The following is a 14,657-nucleotide window of genomic DNA, read 5'->3' as shown; positions in this document are numbered from 1 at the left end:
TGACTGGTTACTCCGGGAGAAATCGGGCCAGCGCGTTTCCTCTCAGCCGAGGTTCACTTGGAGGTCATTTGACCTGCGATAGAGTACAGATACAGATACAGGTACAGGTACAGGTAGTTCAAGTCTGGGGAATAGAAATAGTAATATAATAGAGCAGAAACGGTAATAAATAGCGATGGCTATTTTAGTAGTCATCGTATTATGTTATTGTAGTATCTGTAGTTGTATAGCTGGGCAGGCTATCCTGTATAGTTGTTAGTGACGCGGTTGAATGTTTTACCCAGATTAGCCCGATCCACCACAACCCTCCCCCCCATTCGATGATGCGATTGATATTCTCCGGGGTACGGAATACACCTTGATAAACTAGATCCATGAATATTTGGATTGCGCATGTGCCCTGTCAGAATGAACTTCACATGTCTTCCCCGACGGTCGCAATCGGCTACCCGATTTCGGCGCTTTTGCAACGGATCAGATAACCTTGAAGTCCAATGCCGAGTAAAACTGGAAAATAGAGTTGCCCCAGCGTCAATCTCATATACTCGGGTCTAATCCGATCTGTCTGCTCTAGTCCGGGGAAGATGGGATGGGGATGGCTTTGATTCAATGCAAATCAAATCGATGCGATGTGATGCGGTTGAAGGAATCGCCGACAACTCCGTCGGAGGAATGCCGATCGCGCGATTGACAACACCGCCAATTCTCAAGATTTACGGCAGCCTGCTAAATTCTTGATACAGACATACATTTCACACTGCCCCGGTGCCCTGAACTTCTATGTCAGGTGTATACCATCCATGAGTCTACGATAGAATCATGGACGAATCCATGGCAGTCACAGCCACTCGCACTCCGCGCTGGCAGGCCGTCGGAAAACGAGTGGTGATGCTGCTTCTTCACCAGTGGTTGCTAATCGGAATGGGCGTCGCCTGCGTATTGGCCTACTTTTTCCCCAATGTCGCCAAACACGGTGGCATCATCAAATCCGAATACTCAGTCATGTACGGTGTCATTGCCATCATCTTTCTCGTTAGTGGCCTGAGTATTCCCCGCCAGAAACTCTTCATGCAACTCTTGAATTGGCGGCTTCATCTTATCGTACAGATCATCTCGTTTCTATTTATCCCCGCTCTGGTCCTGGCTGTCGTTCACATCATCCTAGCCAGTGACCCTGGCGGGCGGGTCGATCGTGCTGTGCTGGCTGGGTATATCTTCACTGCATGTATTCCCACGACAATTGCCTCGAATGTGGTGATGACAAGGGCTGCCGGTGGTGACGATGCTGCGGCCCTTGTGGAGGTACTGCTGGCTAATATCTTGGGTCCATTTCTTACGGCAGCTTGGACAGTGACCCTTATTCCGAAAACCGCAGAGTTTGATGTTTGGAGATTCGGAGGCGGGAGTTTGGGGAGCATGTACAAGGACGTATTCCAGCAGCTCGGCCTGAGTGTTCTGCTGCCTCTCTTTGTTGGACAACTGGTGCGCTGGACCTGGCCGGATCAAACGAATTCCGTGATACAAAAGACCAAATTGCCCAAGCTAGCCAGCGCTTGTATGTTATTGTTGATCTGGTAAGTAAACAAAACGAAAAATGTGAGTAGTTTCTAGGTTCTAACTGTCCCCCCCTAGGACTACATTCTCTTCATGTTTCGCTACAGGTGCTCTTCAGAGCCTCTCGGTACAAAGCGTGATATTCGTGGTCTTCTTCAATATTGGGCTATATATCGCCCTCACTGGGGTATGCTTCTTTACCTCGCGGCCGCCGAAGTTACTCTCCTCGCTAGGCTGGTCCATTGCTACGCTCAGCCCAATGACCCCAGAAGAGACGATTGCTGTGTGCTTTTGCGGCCCTGCGAAGAGCACTGCACTTGGAATTCCACTCTTATACGCTATGTGGGCACCCCTTGATCTATACACCAAAGCGAAGACATCTGTTCCAGTATTGCTATATACCACTGAGCAGATCTGCGTGGCCCACTTCTTTGTTCAGCTCTTTCGACGGTGGCATGCTCGTATTTCAGAGAAAGAAGATATTGAGCAGGGTCATCACAACGAAGTTGAACCGCAGATGTCGGAGATACCAGTAGAAAGTCACGGTATCCTAGTTGGGAATGGGCGGGAAACAAACTGATACTCCACTTCTAACCCGCAATGATAAATGATGAACGCTTTAAAGATTTTCCATTCAAAAAGAATGTATTTGTGACTTGTAAATCGGTTGATTATGCCATGCGACACTAGCTATTTATTATATTCTACTTGGGCACATAATGAATGTCCCATGAGGTACCTGTACAGGGCAAACTTCTAGCCTCAACAAAACAATCGTATTCAGTTTATCTATAGCGACAGCGGCCATTTCTTGGAGAAGAAAATCCCTCCAGCAATTATTCAAAGAATACTCCGAACAGATCTCTAGCCAGAATTTCTGGAATGGGTGTGGATTAGATCTGTCTTTAAAGAAATCATACAAACGTATCCGAGATCCGATCTCTCCTCCACAGCGGAGTGTGGCGCGAAAAAAAGGGGATGCTTACGCCCTGTGGGTCTATTTACGAATACGGAGTATGTGCACGAGGGAAAAAACCGAATCAAAATATTTTGCTTGCCAAGAGCCCCCCTAGTCGGTGGAGTCTCGGCGTTCCACCGCCGACCCCCATCATTTATTTTTCTGTGGCCGCTGTGATAAATAATGTGTTGCTTGCAGAAGAGGGTTCCAGGATTTGAGGCTCGCGATCCCACTGGCTGTCTGCGTGAGAAGAGACGGGTCATTCTGGAGATATCTATCCGAACCGTTGAATCCCCAACTCCGTCCTGATTTTGATTCTCACGGCCTAGGCCTGAATTTTATGGTAGACAAGTGATATGGTCGCTGGCCGGAAGCTGCTCTCCTGAATGCGTGACGAGGCTGTGGGTATTTCGATTAAGCTTTGATATTCTTGAAATCGAGCATGTGGAGTGTTCATCTCCCCGTGGGGGTCATCTTGATACTTCTTGGCTGGTTCTCTGCAGCCACCGAGGCTAACTGGCCATATGCTTCTTTCAAGACTGGTCCCTGGCAACCTCCTCAGCTGCAGTTGAACAAAACAGCAGGCGTTGACCCAGGTCTAATCTTCATCCCCATTCGAAACGAGAACTCGCTCGGCACTGCCGTGACCATCTACGACAACAATGGTGAAATGATCTACCAGGGCCCCGAAGTGGCCTCTATGAACTTTCGGGTACAAAAGCTCTTCGGCGAGGATGTACTCACCTATTGGTCCGGTGAGGCTGGAGTCTATGGGGGCTATGGTTATGGCAAGGTCCACATTCTAGACAAGACATACCAGGAGATTCACACTATCACGTTGACCGACAACTTCGTTACTGGCGACAATGAAACACGCGACTCATACATCGATGTCCACGAGCACTTTATCACCGACAACAATACCATTCTGGTCTCCGCCATCAACATCACCCAACATAATCTGAGCTCCTTCGGTCGTCCTTCTGACTCGTGGATTACCACCAACCTCTTCTACGAGATTGACATTGCCACCAACGAAGTGATCTTTAAATGGAATGCCCTCGACCACCAGGACAAAATTCCGCTATCCAAGTCTCGCCAATGGATGTATACAAACCCTATTCAAGCGATGTCCTGGGATCCGTACCACACGAACTCAATCACTCCTACCAAAGATGGATACATCGTCTCCATGCGCTTCTACTGCTCTGCATTTTACCTGAACAAGGATGGTACTGTTCGATGGCAGCTTTCGGTGAGTAATAGCCTCAGATAAACTCCACGTGCTCTTGTCAATGACTGGTGAATCTAACAAATGCAAGGGCAATATCGGAGACGGCGATTTCACCGGCGAAGACCTCCGCTTCTCATGGCAACACGACATTCGCATATACAACGAAACAGACAAGCACCTTGTCCTCAGTCTCTTCAACAACGCTAAGAAGCAAAACATATCCCAAAGCGAGACAACAGCAATGGTCTTCGATATCGACCTAACCACCATGACCGGCTCACTGCTCCACAATCTATCAGATCCAACAAATGCAATCTATGCCGGGACCCAGGGAAACCTAGAATTCCTCGACAAAGAAACAGCTACTTCAAACATGTTCGTCGGCTACGGATCTGTTCCGTATGTCAAAGAGTACAACAGCAAAGGCGAAGTAGTTCTATCCGGGAAATTCGGTGCGCTTGAACACGCCATGTCCTACCGCGCTTTCAAAAATAAATGGGAAGCCACGCCCTTCTGGAATCCTGCTGCTGTGATTAAAGATGGGATCATTTACATGAGTTGGAATGGCGCGACTGAATATGATAACTGGGCCGTCTACTACTCCCTTTCGTCTCTGGTCTCGGATGCAACTCACCCCATGAGTACCCATCCACGTACTGGCTTCGAAACAAATATGAGCATCTCTGATACGGGTGCAAAATTTGTCAAGGTTGCTGCTCGCAAGGGTGAGACAATCTTGCGATTCAGTGATCCTGTCGAGGTCTGATATTGCAAAGATGGTCGATGGCTGGTCCTGATACGAAGGAGTTTTCTCTCTTTTTCTGAGCGACTTTTGGCGATTTTTGTGCCTGGTTATACTTCTTTCTTGTGCGTTGATAGCATAGCGAAACTATAGAGATTTAATTTAACTCATCTTTGGAATGTGTCAGTCACTTCGTTTGCGGGGAAGTGGGTCCAAGAAGCTACGCGTGGCCTACGAAGTATGTACGCTGTCGAGTAACTCATAGACTGAGATTTGACTTTTTGACTGCTGTCATTGTCAAAGCTCAATAGTACCTTGAAGTCACCCCAGTACCAGCAAGATCGGCCGAGTTGAAAGAAAAGTCAAAATATTCATGGTTCTCTTTTGAAATCAATCTGGCTGGTCAAGCCATTGAAAGTATATGGTATTTTGCTAATACAAGCCAAAAAAGAATCACAATCGAACGAAATGTATATGCGAAGTTTCTTCCAAAAATAAAATGGGGAGTATCCAGACCAACATGAGGAAATATACAGGATCAATCACGAAATGTTCAAGACAACCATTCATCGCCCGCCAATATCTCAGATATAGCTCACCTTCACGCCCATCCCAACAGTGCCTTTGACTTTCTGCCACGCGCCGCCCGTAATCCTGCGGACTCGGTCGCGTACATCCTGTCGGCTCATCGCCATCAAGATACCCAGCACGAAAAGTAAGGTTCGCACTATTGACATCGGGTTCCCGGACACGCTCTGGATAATATGCTTGAACAGATTTCGAATAGCATTGGCCACCGCCCGCGACTGGCTACGGGGTTCAGGCTTGAGCTGTTTCTTGGAATTCTTCGAGCTGGAAGATGAAAGCGCCGTTCGGGTCGAGGACTTGCCATTCGGCGACTTGTCTGATGATTTGGCTGGCCCCTTGCCCTTGGAGGAGCTGCGAGGGCTACCCTTCTCAATCCCGTAGTCAACCTCGCTAGTATTCCGCTTGTGCCCGTTCGCTTTCGGATGTGCGGCGGCGGCAGCCTCCTCTGCTAGTCGGCGCTCCTCTTCTCGTTGCCTATCCAGCTCGGCATCTTTCTGGCGTTGTAATTCGGCTGCGCGGAGCTCACCTCGTTCTTTCTCTTCCTTGAGTCCCTCTAATGTTTGGAGGAAGAGCTCTTTGCGCTCTTCGTCTAGGACTTCGCTCAGGTTGATGAACTCGGTCGCGTATTCCCACTCTTCATTTCGAGGGAGAACATGCAAGGTGAACAACTCAATGATCCTTACCCGAGCAGCAAGGTCCTTCGGTGTATCGGCTCCGCTTGATGCGGCCATGCGCTGTTGCTGAAACCCGTCGGAAACATCTTGGAGACGGTCGGCGAGGTCGCTGGGCTGTCCGTATGCGGAGAGGTAAGTCTCGAGCCGTTGCTGGTTCAAAGCTTGAGAGGATGAGTGGTTGAGGAGTAGTGTAGCACTGGTCGTGGTGGGTTAGCCGCGGTTCATTGCAAGCGGAGAGAAGAGGGGGCTGCTCACAGGTTATAGACGACCTCCGCATCCACGGAGCCTTCGCGGCCCTGATAGCCAATTTGTACGACGGTATCCCAGATACCACCTTCACGCACTTGCGTGGCCATATTCTTCCATTCTTTCTGACCGAATTGGTTCTTGCCCTCCTCTGCGCCAAGATCGACTATTGCGCTGAGCAGAGTGATGTAGAGGTTCCACACCTTGATTCTCCACGTGCTGGGGGCAATTGCGATCGGGGCGACACCGGCCGCATAATCGCCATTGGTGTATTGTTCATCCTGTGGTGATTCACCGGTGATAATTGGCTGGAGTGAGGAGAGGGACTCTGGCAGGCGGCGCGTCAAGTACAGCTGGGAGGCTTTCTTGTAGGTCTTGGAGCATAGCTTCGTGGGGGATGTGGGGAGGAGGAGGAGGAAGGAGAAGATAATTTGGTGGAAGACATTCCGTCAGCGATACGGAAATGGCATGGAAAATGGGGAGACAATGGGTGAGAGCGAGGCGGAGTTGGGCGAGAGAGAACGTGGAGGTCGGAAGTTGGGGCTGCGATCGGCTGTCGTTTTCCCTCGGCTCCCAAGTCCGGGGGTGCTCGTCGTCACGGGATCCTCGGCGCGGGCAACTAGGCGGTGACTGAGTATACTACAAAGTATACTATCAAGTCTAGACACTACAGTTAGACTTCATTTACATCCTTTCAAATGGTTCAGGCTGTTGAAACTGTCCCTGGACATGCCATTTTGTCATTCTACCCCGTCTATCTGTTTGAGTCTTTGCGGTATAAGAAGAGACCTGTCTATTCGTATTGAGCTCCTCCCTAAATCAAGCATTCCATCCATCTTCAACGCGGTGATGCACATTAAGTGGCTAGTATATAGCAGTAACTATATACTAAGGCGAACTTGAATCCAATCTAAACAGCAGCCTGAGGGCATATTACTATTAATTACCTTGGTCAGAGATGTATCATAAAATTGCCCTGAAAATACGACCGATTTGTTCTGGTGGCGTGAGGAGCATCATGATATCGGATTCAGATGGCTAACTTGACAGAACCCACAGCGGCGATGGATCGGATTGAAAGTAGATAATTGAATGATCTTTCTTTTGTCTATTATTGGTGTATGGTCACAGATCCCAGATTTTCTTTTTTTTAGATATTATTATTATAATTTTTTATTTTTTTTCAATTGCATGGATAGATAAATAAAATATGAAATGAGTGCCGAATTGTCTGCGACAGCTATCTAACAGTACGCCTTAGTTTGAAGAAGGTACCGCTAGCGAAAAATAGCCGCTATTCATTCTGAGCACCACTGAATGGTCGACTGGCCGTGGGGAGAACAAGACGCAGTGACGATAAGGTATGGGTGCCTGGGAAGAAGAAGAAATGTTGTGGATGAGTTTTCTCAATTTAAACTGCCAGCGGGCGGTCTGGCGCTGTGGGCAGTTTCGGACCTACTTGGGTCTAGCGCCATCGCCAACGTGACTGGGAACTTTTCTCGGCTTGACAACACTCGCATATCTCCAGCGATATCATTGACACTGCATTCACATCATGTCGTCCGGTTCCAATGGCGCCCGGCGCATAACTTCGCTTTTGCGTGCGTATCCGCCATCTGCTTAACCCCAATTCGACCTCCCACTGACTCCCCCTAATAGGACCCTCAAAACTCGACTCCGGCGTTTGCAGAAGCTGTCAAGAAACCCTTGGCCGTCGCAGCTATGCCTCTGCTGCTACTGCGACCGTTACTGAGACTCCTACCGACGCACCGACTACCTCTACCACTACTCCTCCCTTCCCTTACACCATCAATGCCGGCGTCGTCCTCTCGCGCCCACCCCAAGTCACCCGTGACCTCGAGCCCTTCGAGAAAGCTTTCCATTTCTATCAGAAGCGTTTGAATGAGCGCTTGGCTCTACCATTCACCAAATATTTCTATTTCAAGCGCGGAACCCCAGCGGACGAGGACTGGAAGAAGAAGATCCAGGAGCGTCGGACTCCTGCACGCGACATCGGCAAGTACAACGCGTACGACAGCGACTCGTGGAACGATGAACTCCTCCTCGGCGCCAAGGAGGCCGAGCCTGAGCACCAGGTCGAGATGCTCGTTCAGGACGCCGAATCCACAGCCAATGCCACCTCCCAAGATACCAGCAAGAAGGAAGAGATCCCGCGGCCGCATTCCCGAGTGACGGAGGCGGATAAGAAGGGTGATCACAAGAGCTTGAACCGTCTGCTTTCGCGGACTCTGTACCTGCTCGTTCAGTCGAAGGAGGGACACTGGAAGTTCCCCAGCATGCCCGTGGAGGCAGAAGAGACTCTTCGTCAGGTGAGACCGATCCCATTCAACATCCATATTTTGATGAAATGCCATGGTGCTAATATTATTTTCCCCCTTTTCAGGCTGCTGACCGTACCCTTTATCAAACCGCTGGTGCCAACATGAACACCTGGATGGTCGGCTTCCACCCCTCCGGCCACCACGTCTACAAGAACCGCAAGACCCACGTCGACAAGGCCACCGGTGCCGAGAACCACGGCGAGAAGACCTTCTTCCTGAAATCTCGCATCATGGCCGGTCAGGCCGATCTGTCCGCCAACAAGGACCTGAAGGATTTCAAGTGGTTGTCCAAGGAGGAGATTGCCAGCTACGTGCTGCCCCAATACTACAGCTACGTTAAGAACATGCTGGCCGACCGATAAACAATCTGAGGCGATAAGTCCTCCAATGTTGAAGGCCTGATAGGGCAGTGGGAGGATGTATTAGAAACTGAAAAAGGGAGAGACTGACCAGCCAGGACTGGCGATTATTTCCTGGGGCGCTATTGGCAGCGTTCTGCATATACTTTTACCACGTATGCCATGTATAACTAGATTTTTCCTTGTACTGTCAATTGAATTATTCCAATGAGTTGTCCAGAGTCCCAAAACGCCGTGCTATGTCATCAAGCCCACCACCATGAATAAGCAAAGAAGATACTAGATACAAAAACAATCACGTAAGGTTAAACTTCTGCCCTTGCACAACCGGTTGCTCTTTCGCTGTTTTGCCTGTAAGATTCTTCCCGCACATTGGACAAGCTATATCCGTCAGCAGGTGCCTCTTCGATACTAGTAGGACAAGATTGAATTGAAGGCAGGAAATACTGGTGCCTACATACCATTTCTCTTATAAGCACACTTCTGGCAGAACTTCTTCCCTTGTTCTGTCTTTTTCTTGCAAGACTCGCAAGATGAAGCATAGGCAGCGTATGGATTCTTCGCCTTAGCGCTGAGGAGTTTATTCTGCAGTTATCAGCCAAATCCCATCAAGATCCCCAGAATGAATTGGGAAATAACCCGGATTCCGATCTGCAATTTTGGAAGAGAAGTTAACATACCTTCCCCACACCTGTCGCACCTAATGTCGACTTTCCCTTCGAGCCACTACCCAAAGTAGTCGATGGCGAGCCATAATACATATCATTCTTGTTCTTGACACCGGGCGTGGCGAGCTCGGTGCTTTTCAGCTTTTTCTGACATTTCGAACAGACCATTTTCGTTGGGTGATGAGGGGCAGTACTTGCGGAGAATTGTTGTAATGATGGGATTGATAGCGGGTGGAGATGATGTTAATCTTCGGATGCGCCACCGCCTGACCGGCTGAAGCTCGGGGCAAGTTCTAAAAGTGCAGGAATGCTCAATTTCCACGATAAAATAAATTATTCGAAAGGGACGAATTTATCAGCGACATTAAAGATGGATGCTAGAAGCTTGCAGAAAGACTAGCTATAGAATCAAAAGTTGAATCCTTACGAGTTCCAAGATGACCGAGGACTAATCTGCCAATTTAACTAGCAACTACTATACAAGCAGCATGCCAGAGAAAGACTTAAAGAGACACTCCTAGGGTCACCCAGACAAAATCCAATATTTCAACAGGTCCGCCAGAAGTTTTCGAAACACGATCATTCTCGTAATTGAGACTCGTAACTCCATCGAAATCAAACAACCGGGACAAAGCATTGGACCTGAATATGCTATAGTATCAACCGTCGACTTCACTTTTAAGAAGTGGGTGTCGAGGAAGCCACACAGTAAGACGTACTTGGCGATATAGTGCAAGGATACCAATAATTTAAAGGCAAAGCGACCGTACTTGTCGGTGAAACAGTTACAACGCTCGAGGCGCCAGCCCGGGTACCGTTCTTAGCCATCGATGGGTTCCAAAGAATGAATTCCTTGCGGCATTATTATTAGCTTCAAATGCTTTCTGATGGGATCCGAACATAGGCAGCGAAAACAAACCTCTGGTGTAATTTCGTAGAACATGGCAATACCCCAGCAGTCTCGCTCAATTTCTTGGCCACGAAACTCGTAATCCTTATACCACGAGTACCTGTAGTGCGATAAGTAAGTAAAATCGATTGAGAAACCTGTGTCACTTACTCCGTGCAGTCCTCTCTCGTACCATCGGCAATTGGGATGACGGGTCTGTTGTTTGGATATATTTTATGAACGAAAGGAACGGATATCATGTCGATGTGTTTCCAGACGGTAGGTCTGTCATCACGATGATCGGTGGAAATGTCTCCAGTCTGGGCAATAGCTTCCTGGCTGGGGACGTGTCCAGCTTGGACAATGGCAGCAAGAGCGAGAGGAATCAAGCCCCTCATTTTTTTCAGGTATGAGTCTGCACTTTGCGAGACAGGCGTGAGTGTAAAATTAAGAACTACCCTCTCTCCGATAGTTATGACAGGAGAAAAAGAGGTTCAAAACTATTTCCTTTAACAAACGGAAACAGGTCCGACATGCTAGGGAATTTGATTTTTCCCTTTTTTTTGGCCCCAGTGGGGTATAATCACATAGCAAATACTCATGTACACTCGTAGTCCCTGGTCATCGCCATCCAATCTGGACCAAGATTGAATAGTGGGGCGGCAGCCTTCGTTGCATACTGGCATACCAAGAAGACAAGGCACCCCACAATCCAGGTTCACGGTCATTGATAGTATCTCTACTACAAGAATAGAATTGCGAATTCGTGTAGTTCCATAATGATACAATATAAATGCATTGCATAGGGGGAAATGCGCCGAATCCTTTACAACTTGAATTATTCGCCCCCACGGAACATATAGTAGGCCGCTCGTGTTCCGTCTTTTAAAAGGATGGATTTGCAACATCAATGGCAAAAGAATGGATTGGCCATGCTAGCTGAACCCTGTGAAACTTCTCAAAAGAGAATCCCACTGCATGTCATCAACTGGTAACATGTCGTCCAGATCGCCGTATATAGACGGCCAGACTTGGGGTGTTATAGCAACCCCATCGGCATCAACTTCCTTTATGGAGTCATCCTGAGCTTGAGAGGGCACATTTCCAACTATTTCCCTGACTTGGTATGGATAGCAACGTGCTAACAGACGCATTTTGGAGCAAAGACTTCCCACAATATCAGTCTCTTTATCTGCAGCAGACATTCCCAGAAGCCTTGTCTCCAAAACGATGGCAAGCTCAGTCACAAGATTAGAATAGTCTGCTGCTTCAACAACGGCCTGGACCTGGGTTTCCCTGTCAGAGTCGTTGGAGCTGGTAATTAGTTTGAGTAGAGTTAATGCTGCTCTCGACAAGTAGCCCACTGCAGCACATATACGAGCGCAAGTGTTTATCACCATTTGACCAATCTCTGATGTCGGTATAGTTTTAATCGTGAGGATAAGCTCCTTGGTTTTCTGTATCATACCCATCAACATAGTTGTCCGGATTGTGCTGGCAGGCTCTAAAATCCACATTTCCTCCCGAAGGGATAATTCATGCAGCCCTATTTCCGCATACATGATCTCAGTACGTATTGCATTGACTACGATAGCCAGTCAGCCTCCATCAAACACATAGATCCTATACATACCAGTCGGTGACGGGCAGCCTGCGATATCATTCTCCACGCGTGTTCTCACACTATTAAAGTGCCGCTGTAGAGAGCCGCACGTTACTTGGACAAGTGCCTTCCCACCGCCTGTCTGCATCGAAGCGTGAACTTCATCCATCATTGTCAAGAAAGACTGTATGTGGATAAATGGCGCAATCCACGAATCCGACACATTCTCGGTAGATCTCAAACTTTGCATGCACTCATCGATTCGACCGTCATGCTTTATCATGACCGGCCGACCGAGTACGCCATATGAACTGATAAAGAATGAGCTGAGGTCGCATCTGCCAGCGTAGAGAGTCTTACCCAGCCGATAGCCAATATGTACCGAGCAGTGCCCGCTGCTCATCCAAATTCAAATCGGGCTTTTTGTGCAAACCCAAATCATAAAACATAGAAACACAAATTTGAATCAAAAGCACAAACCGCGGGTGATATTTCTCTGCGGGGTATGAGTACCATGCGATGTGGATCAACAGACCGCGGAGTAACTCGAGGTTTCTCTCAGACCGTGTCACTATCCTCAAGGTAACGTGTTTCATTATTTCGTCAGCAACAATTTTGCGCAGACGGTGGGGACTGCCCATGGTCGCAGACACGACACACAGGAAGAGAAAAGGCTCTCGATTTTTGAGCCGAGCGGCCGTTTCGTCATGTCCAATCCAAACGAAAGGAAACTTGGGTACTAAATCAAGCCGGAAGGTTGCAAGTAAGTGTTCAGCCTCAACTTCACTCAAAAGACCTCGATCCACGATAGACGGCTGGCCCTCCAGGCCAGAGCTGGTCGGCGGCTCGGAGCCGTGGGACGGTTCCGTAGCAGCATCTATCAGGGCGGCGATTTCTCTCGAGTCCAACTTAGGATCATAATACGAGCTTGGGTCGTTGGTGAGCGGAGTCAAAGTACTCGACGGTGTCTGCCCATTTTGTTGGGTCAAGGCAACGAGTTGCGATGTCAGCTGGTCGACCTTGTTTTCTAGCACCTCAACACGGCTTTATCCATTATCAATACCGTAGATGGCAATTTTTATTGGGAATAATTACCTCGGTGTGGCCTTGCGCTTACGCTTCGTTTGTGGAAGGTCAAGGTATGTGCATGCCTTGCCCAAACGAGCGCACCGCTGGCACAAGTTCTCGGCCTTCGGGGTACATTTCGCCTTGGCAGTTGTGCAAGCCACGCATGCTCTCCTCTTGATTGCGGACATTGAGTCAGTCATTAACAATTATGTTCCAAAGAGTCCCTCAGTAGCCGGAGAGGTAACGGACCGGTCGATGCGGAGGACCCGGTTGCAAGGAAGGCGGCTGAGCAATGCAGATGGACCGGGGCGAACGGATCGTCCGGTCGGATCCCAATTTGTAATCCCCCGGAGTATATAAAAAAGGAAGTAAATGTCGAACAAGTATCCCAATAACAACGACAACAGTTCAATTCACTCTTCATTGATACCTAGGTACTTTTCTCTCGGCTTTCAATAATTCGCAATGTCTTCTTATCTCATCACTGGAGCCTCTAAGGGCATCGGCTTCGAGTTTGTACGCCAACTTGCCACCGATACAACCAACACGGTCCTGGCGGTTGTGCGAAATCCCGATTCACTGAACATATCGAAGTTCGCTTCCAGTCACCCTAACGTGCACCTTATCAAAGGCGATGTGATGGACCCAAAGTCTCTCCTCGAAGCCGCCTCAGCTGCTGCCGCCATCACAGGCGGGAAACTTGATGTGCTTATCCACAACTCTAACGCCGTCGATATGGCCACGATGCCCTACACCCCGAGTCAGTTTCCCTTTGATGTTCAAGCTACTCGGGATATGTTTGAGCCGTCCCTTAATACTGCGATTTATGGTGGCCTGTGGACGACAAATGCCTTCCTACCCTTGATTGAGAAGGGCGTGCAGAAGAAGATCGTGCATATATCTAGCGGCATGGCAGATTTGGATCTCATCAAGAAAAGTGGCCTCAGCTATGCTGTCGCATACTCTGTCTCAAAGGCCGGGATGAACGTCCAAGTTGCCAAGTATGCGACAGAACTTGCACCCAAAAATATCAAGGTGTTGGCTTTAAGCCCCGGATGGGTTGATACGTGGGAGGGTAAGTGACCTGCCTTCTCTTGCTTCAATAATGGCAGACACTAATATTGTCACCACAGGAGAGATGCCTTCAGAGGTAGCACAGGCAAATCAGTTTATGCTGGAGCAGTTCCGGGCCGAAGATCCTTCGCTCCAGGGCCAGATCCGGCCTGAGGAAAGTGTTAGAAAGAGCCTGGAGGTTATTGAAGGCCTGGATTCTGAGAAAAGTGGTTCTTTTATGAGCCATAATGGAAATCGTGTGGACTGGTTTTAAGTGCTCTGAATATCGAATGGGCATTTCATGAGCGGCTAAGTGTTGAGTGGCGGTACCTGACCTGTAGATGCGGAATATTTGCCAGCAAACGTCCTTTTCTGTGATAATAGTACTACTGATATACATGGATGTCACGAAATTTAATTTGAGCTTCTGTTGCCGCGAACTTTAATTGGTATCAAGGCGATGGCAGAGGACAGTATATTATTATCTACGCTAGATCCTCTTTGAGGTAATACCATCACTTCTCAGTTATACCTTCCGTTTTGTTACTATTTACTTCACTTCTAAGGTCATCTAACGAGATAAATAACTTCCCAGAGCTCAGTGATAATCGTCATACCTTGCGTAGAAACCAATCGAAGAAAGATCTACACACAAGAGCTCCACTCCGCAAGTAAATCT

The 14,657-nt window shown here is 48.4% G+C and overlaps 8 protein-coding genes across 8 annotated transcripts; 4 read left to right on the top strand and 4 right to left on the bottom strand.

Moving 5' to 3' along the window:
- Positions 1 to 819: 819 nt before the first annotated feature.
- On the top strand, positions 820 to 2,134 carry N7509_011192 (uncharacterized protein; the record flags this gene model as incomplete). Its single annotated transcript, XM_056635829.1, has 2 exons — positions 820 to 1,574; positions 1,633 to 2,134. 2 exons carry the CDS (start codon positions 820 to 822, stop codon positions 2,132 to 2,134), a joined length of 1,257 nt encoding a protein of 418 aa, XP_056486449.1.
- Positions 2,135 to 2,954: 820 nt separating this feature from the next.
- On the top strand, positions 2,955 to 4,512 carry N7509_011191 (arylsulfotransferase family protein; the record flags this gene model as incomplete). Its single annotated transcript, XM_056635828.1, has 2 exons — positions 2,955 to 3,767; positions 3,835 to 4,512. The coding sequence occupies 2 exons, from the start codon at positions 2,955 to 2,957 to the stop codon at positions 4,510 to 4,512; spliced, it is 1,491 nt and encodes a 496-aa protein (XP_056486448.1).
- A 560-nt stretch (positions 4,513 to 5,072) lies between these two features.
- On the bottom strand, positions 5,073 to 6,732 carry pex26 (the record flags this gene model as incomplete). Its single annotated transcript, XM_056635827.1, has 3 exons — positions 5,073 to 5,946; positions 6,006 to 6,382; positions 6,715 to 6,732. The coding sequence occupies 3 exons, from the start codon at positions 6,730 to 6,732 to the stop codon at positions 5,073 to 5,075; spliced, it is 1,269 nt and encodes a 422-aa protein (XP_056486447.1).
- An 819-nt stretch (positions 6,733 to 7,551) lies between these two features.
- Positions 7,552 to 8,700, top strand: N7509_011189 (mitochondrial 54S ribosomal protein mL46; the record flags this gene model as incomplete). Its single annotated transcript, XM_056635826.1, has 3 exons — positions 7,552 to 7,597; positions 7,656 to 8,326; positions 8,401 to 8,700. 3 exons carry the CDS (start codon positions 7,552 to 7,554, stop codon positions 8,698 to 8,700), a joined length of 1,017 nt encoding a protein of 338 aa, XP_056486446.1.
- A 292-nt stretch (positions 8,701 to 8,992) lies between these two features.
- Positions 8,993 to 9,533, bottom strand: N7509_011188 (cysteine-rich PDZ-binding protein; the record flags this gene model as incomplete). The annotated part of the gene is made up of 3 exons (XM_056635825.1): positions 8,993 to 9,078; positions 9,159 to 9,282; positions 9,378 to 9,533. The coding sequence occupies 3 exons, from the start codon at positions 9,531 to 9,533 to the stop codon at positions 8,993 to 8,995; spliced, it is 366 nt and encodes a 121-aa protein (XP_056486445.1).
- Positions 9,534 to 10,185: 652 nt separating this feature from the next.
- On the bottom strand, positions 10,186 to 10,652 carry N7509_011187 (carbohydrate-binding module family 50 protein; the record flags this gene model as incomplete). Its single annotated transcript, XM_056635824.1, has 2 exons — positions 10,186 to 10,375; positions 10,426 to 10,652. The coding sequence occupies 2 exons, from the start codon at positions 10,650 to 10,652 to the stop codon at positions 10,186 to 10,188; spliced, it is 417 nt and encodes a 138-aa protein (XP_056486444.1).
- Positions 10,653 to 11,189: 537 nt separating this feature from the next.
- N7509_011186 (Zn(II)2Cys6 transcription factor domain-containing protein) lies at positions 11,190 to 13,113 on the bottom strand (the record flags this gene model as incomplete). Its single annotated transcript, XM_056635823.1, has 4 exons — positions 11,190 to 11,839; positions 11,888 to 12,168; positions 12,218 to 12,901; positions 12,953 to 13,113. The coding sequence occupies 4 exons, from the start codon at positions 13,111 to 13,113 to the stop codon at positions 11,190 to 11,192; spliced, it is 1,776 nt and encodes a 591-aa protein (XP_056486443.1).
- A 277-nt stretch (positions 13,114 to 13,390) lies between these two features.
- On the top strand, positions 13,391 to 14,252 carry N7509_011185 (SDR family oxidoreductase; the record flags this gene model as incomplete). Its single annotated transcript, XM_056635822.1, has 2 exons — positions 13,391 to 14,000; positions 14,059 to 14,252. 2 exons carry the CDS (start codon positions 13,391 to 13,393, stop codon positions 14,250 to 14,252), a joined length of 804 nt encoding a protein of 267 aa, XP_056486442.1.
- Positions 14,253 to 14,657: the final 405 nt, after the last annotated feature.

This window comes from Penicillium cosmopolitanum (genome assembly GCF_028827165.1).
Source record: "Penicillium cosmopolitanum strain IBT 29677 chromosome Unknown utg000009l:1.0-9042332.0:1.0-9050551.0, whole genome shotgun sequence".
In the NCBI taxonomy this organism is placed as follows: Eukaryota; Fungi; Ascomycota; class Eurotiomycetes; order Eurotiales; family Aspergillaceae; genus Penicillium; species Penicillium cosmopolitanum.
The sequence above is the reverse complement of the archived record's forward strand: the minus strand, read 5'-3'. Positions and strand labels throughout refer to the sequence as shown.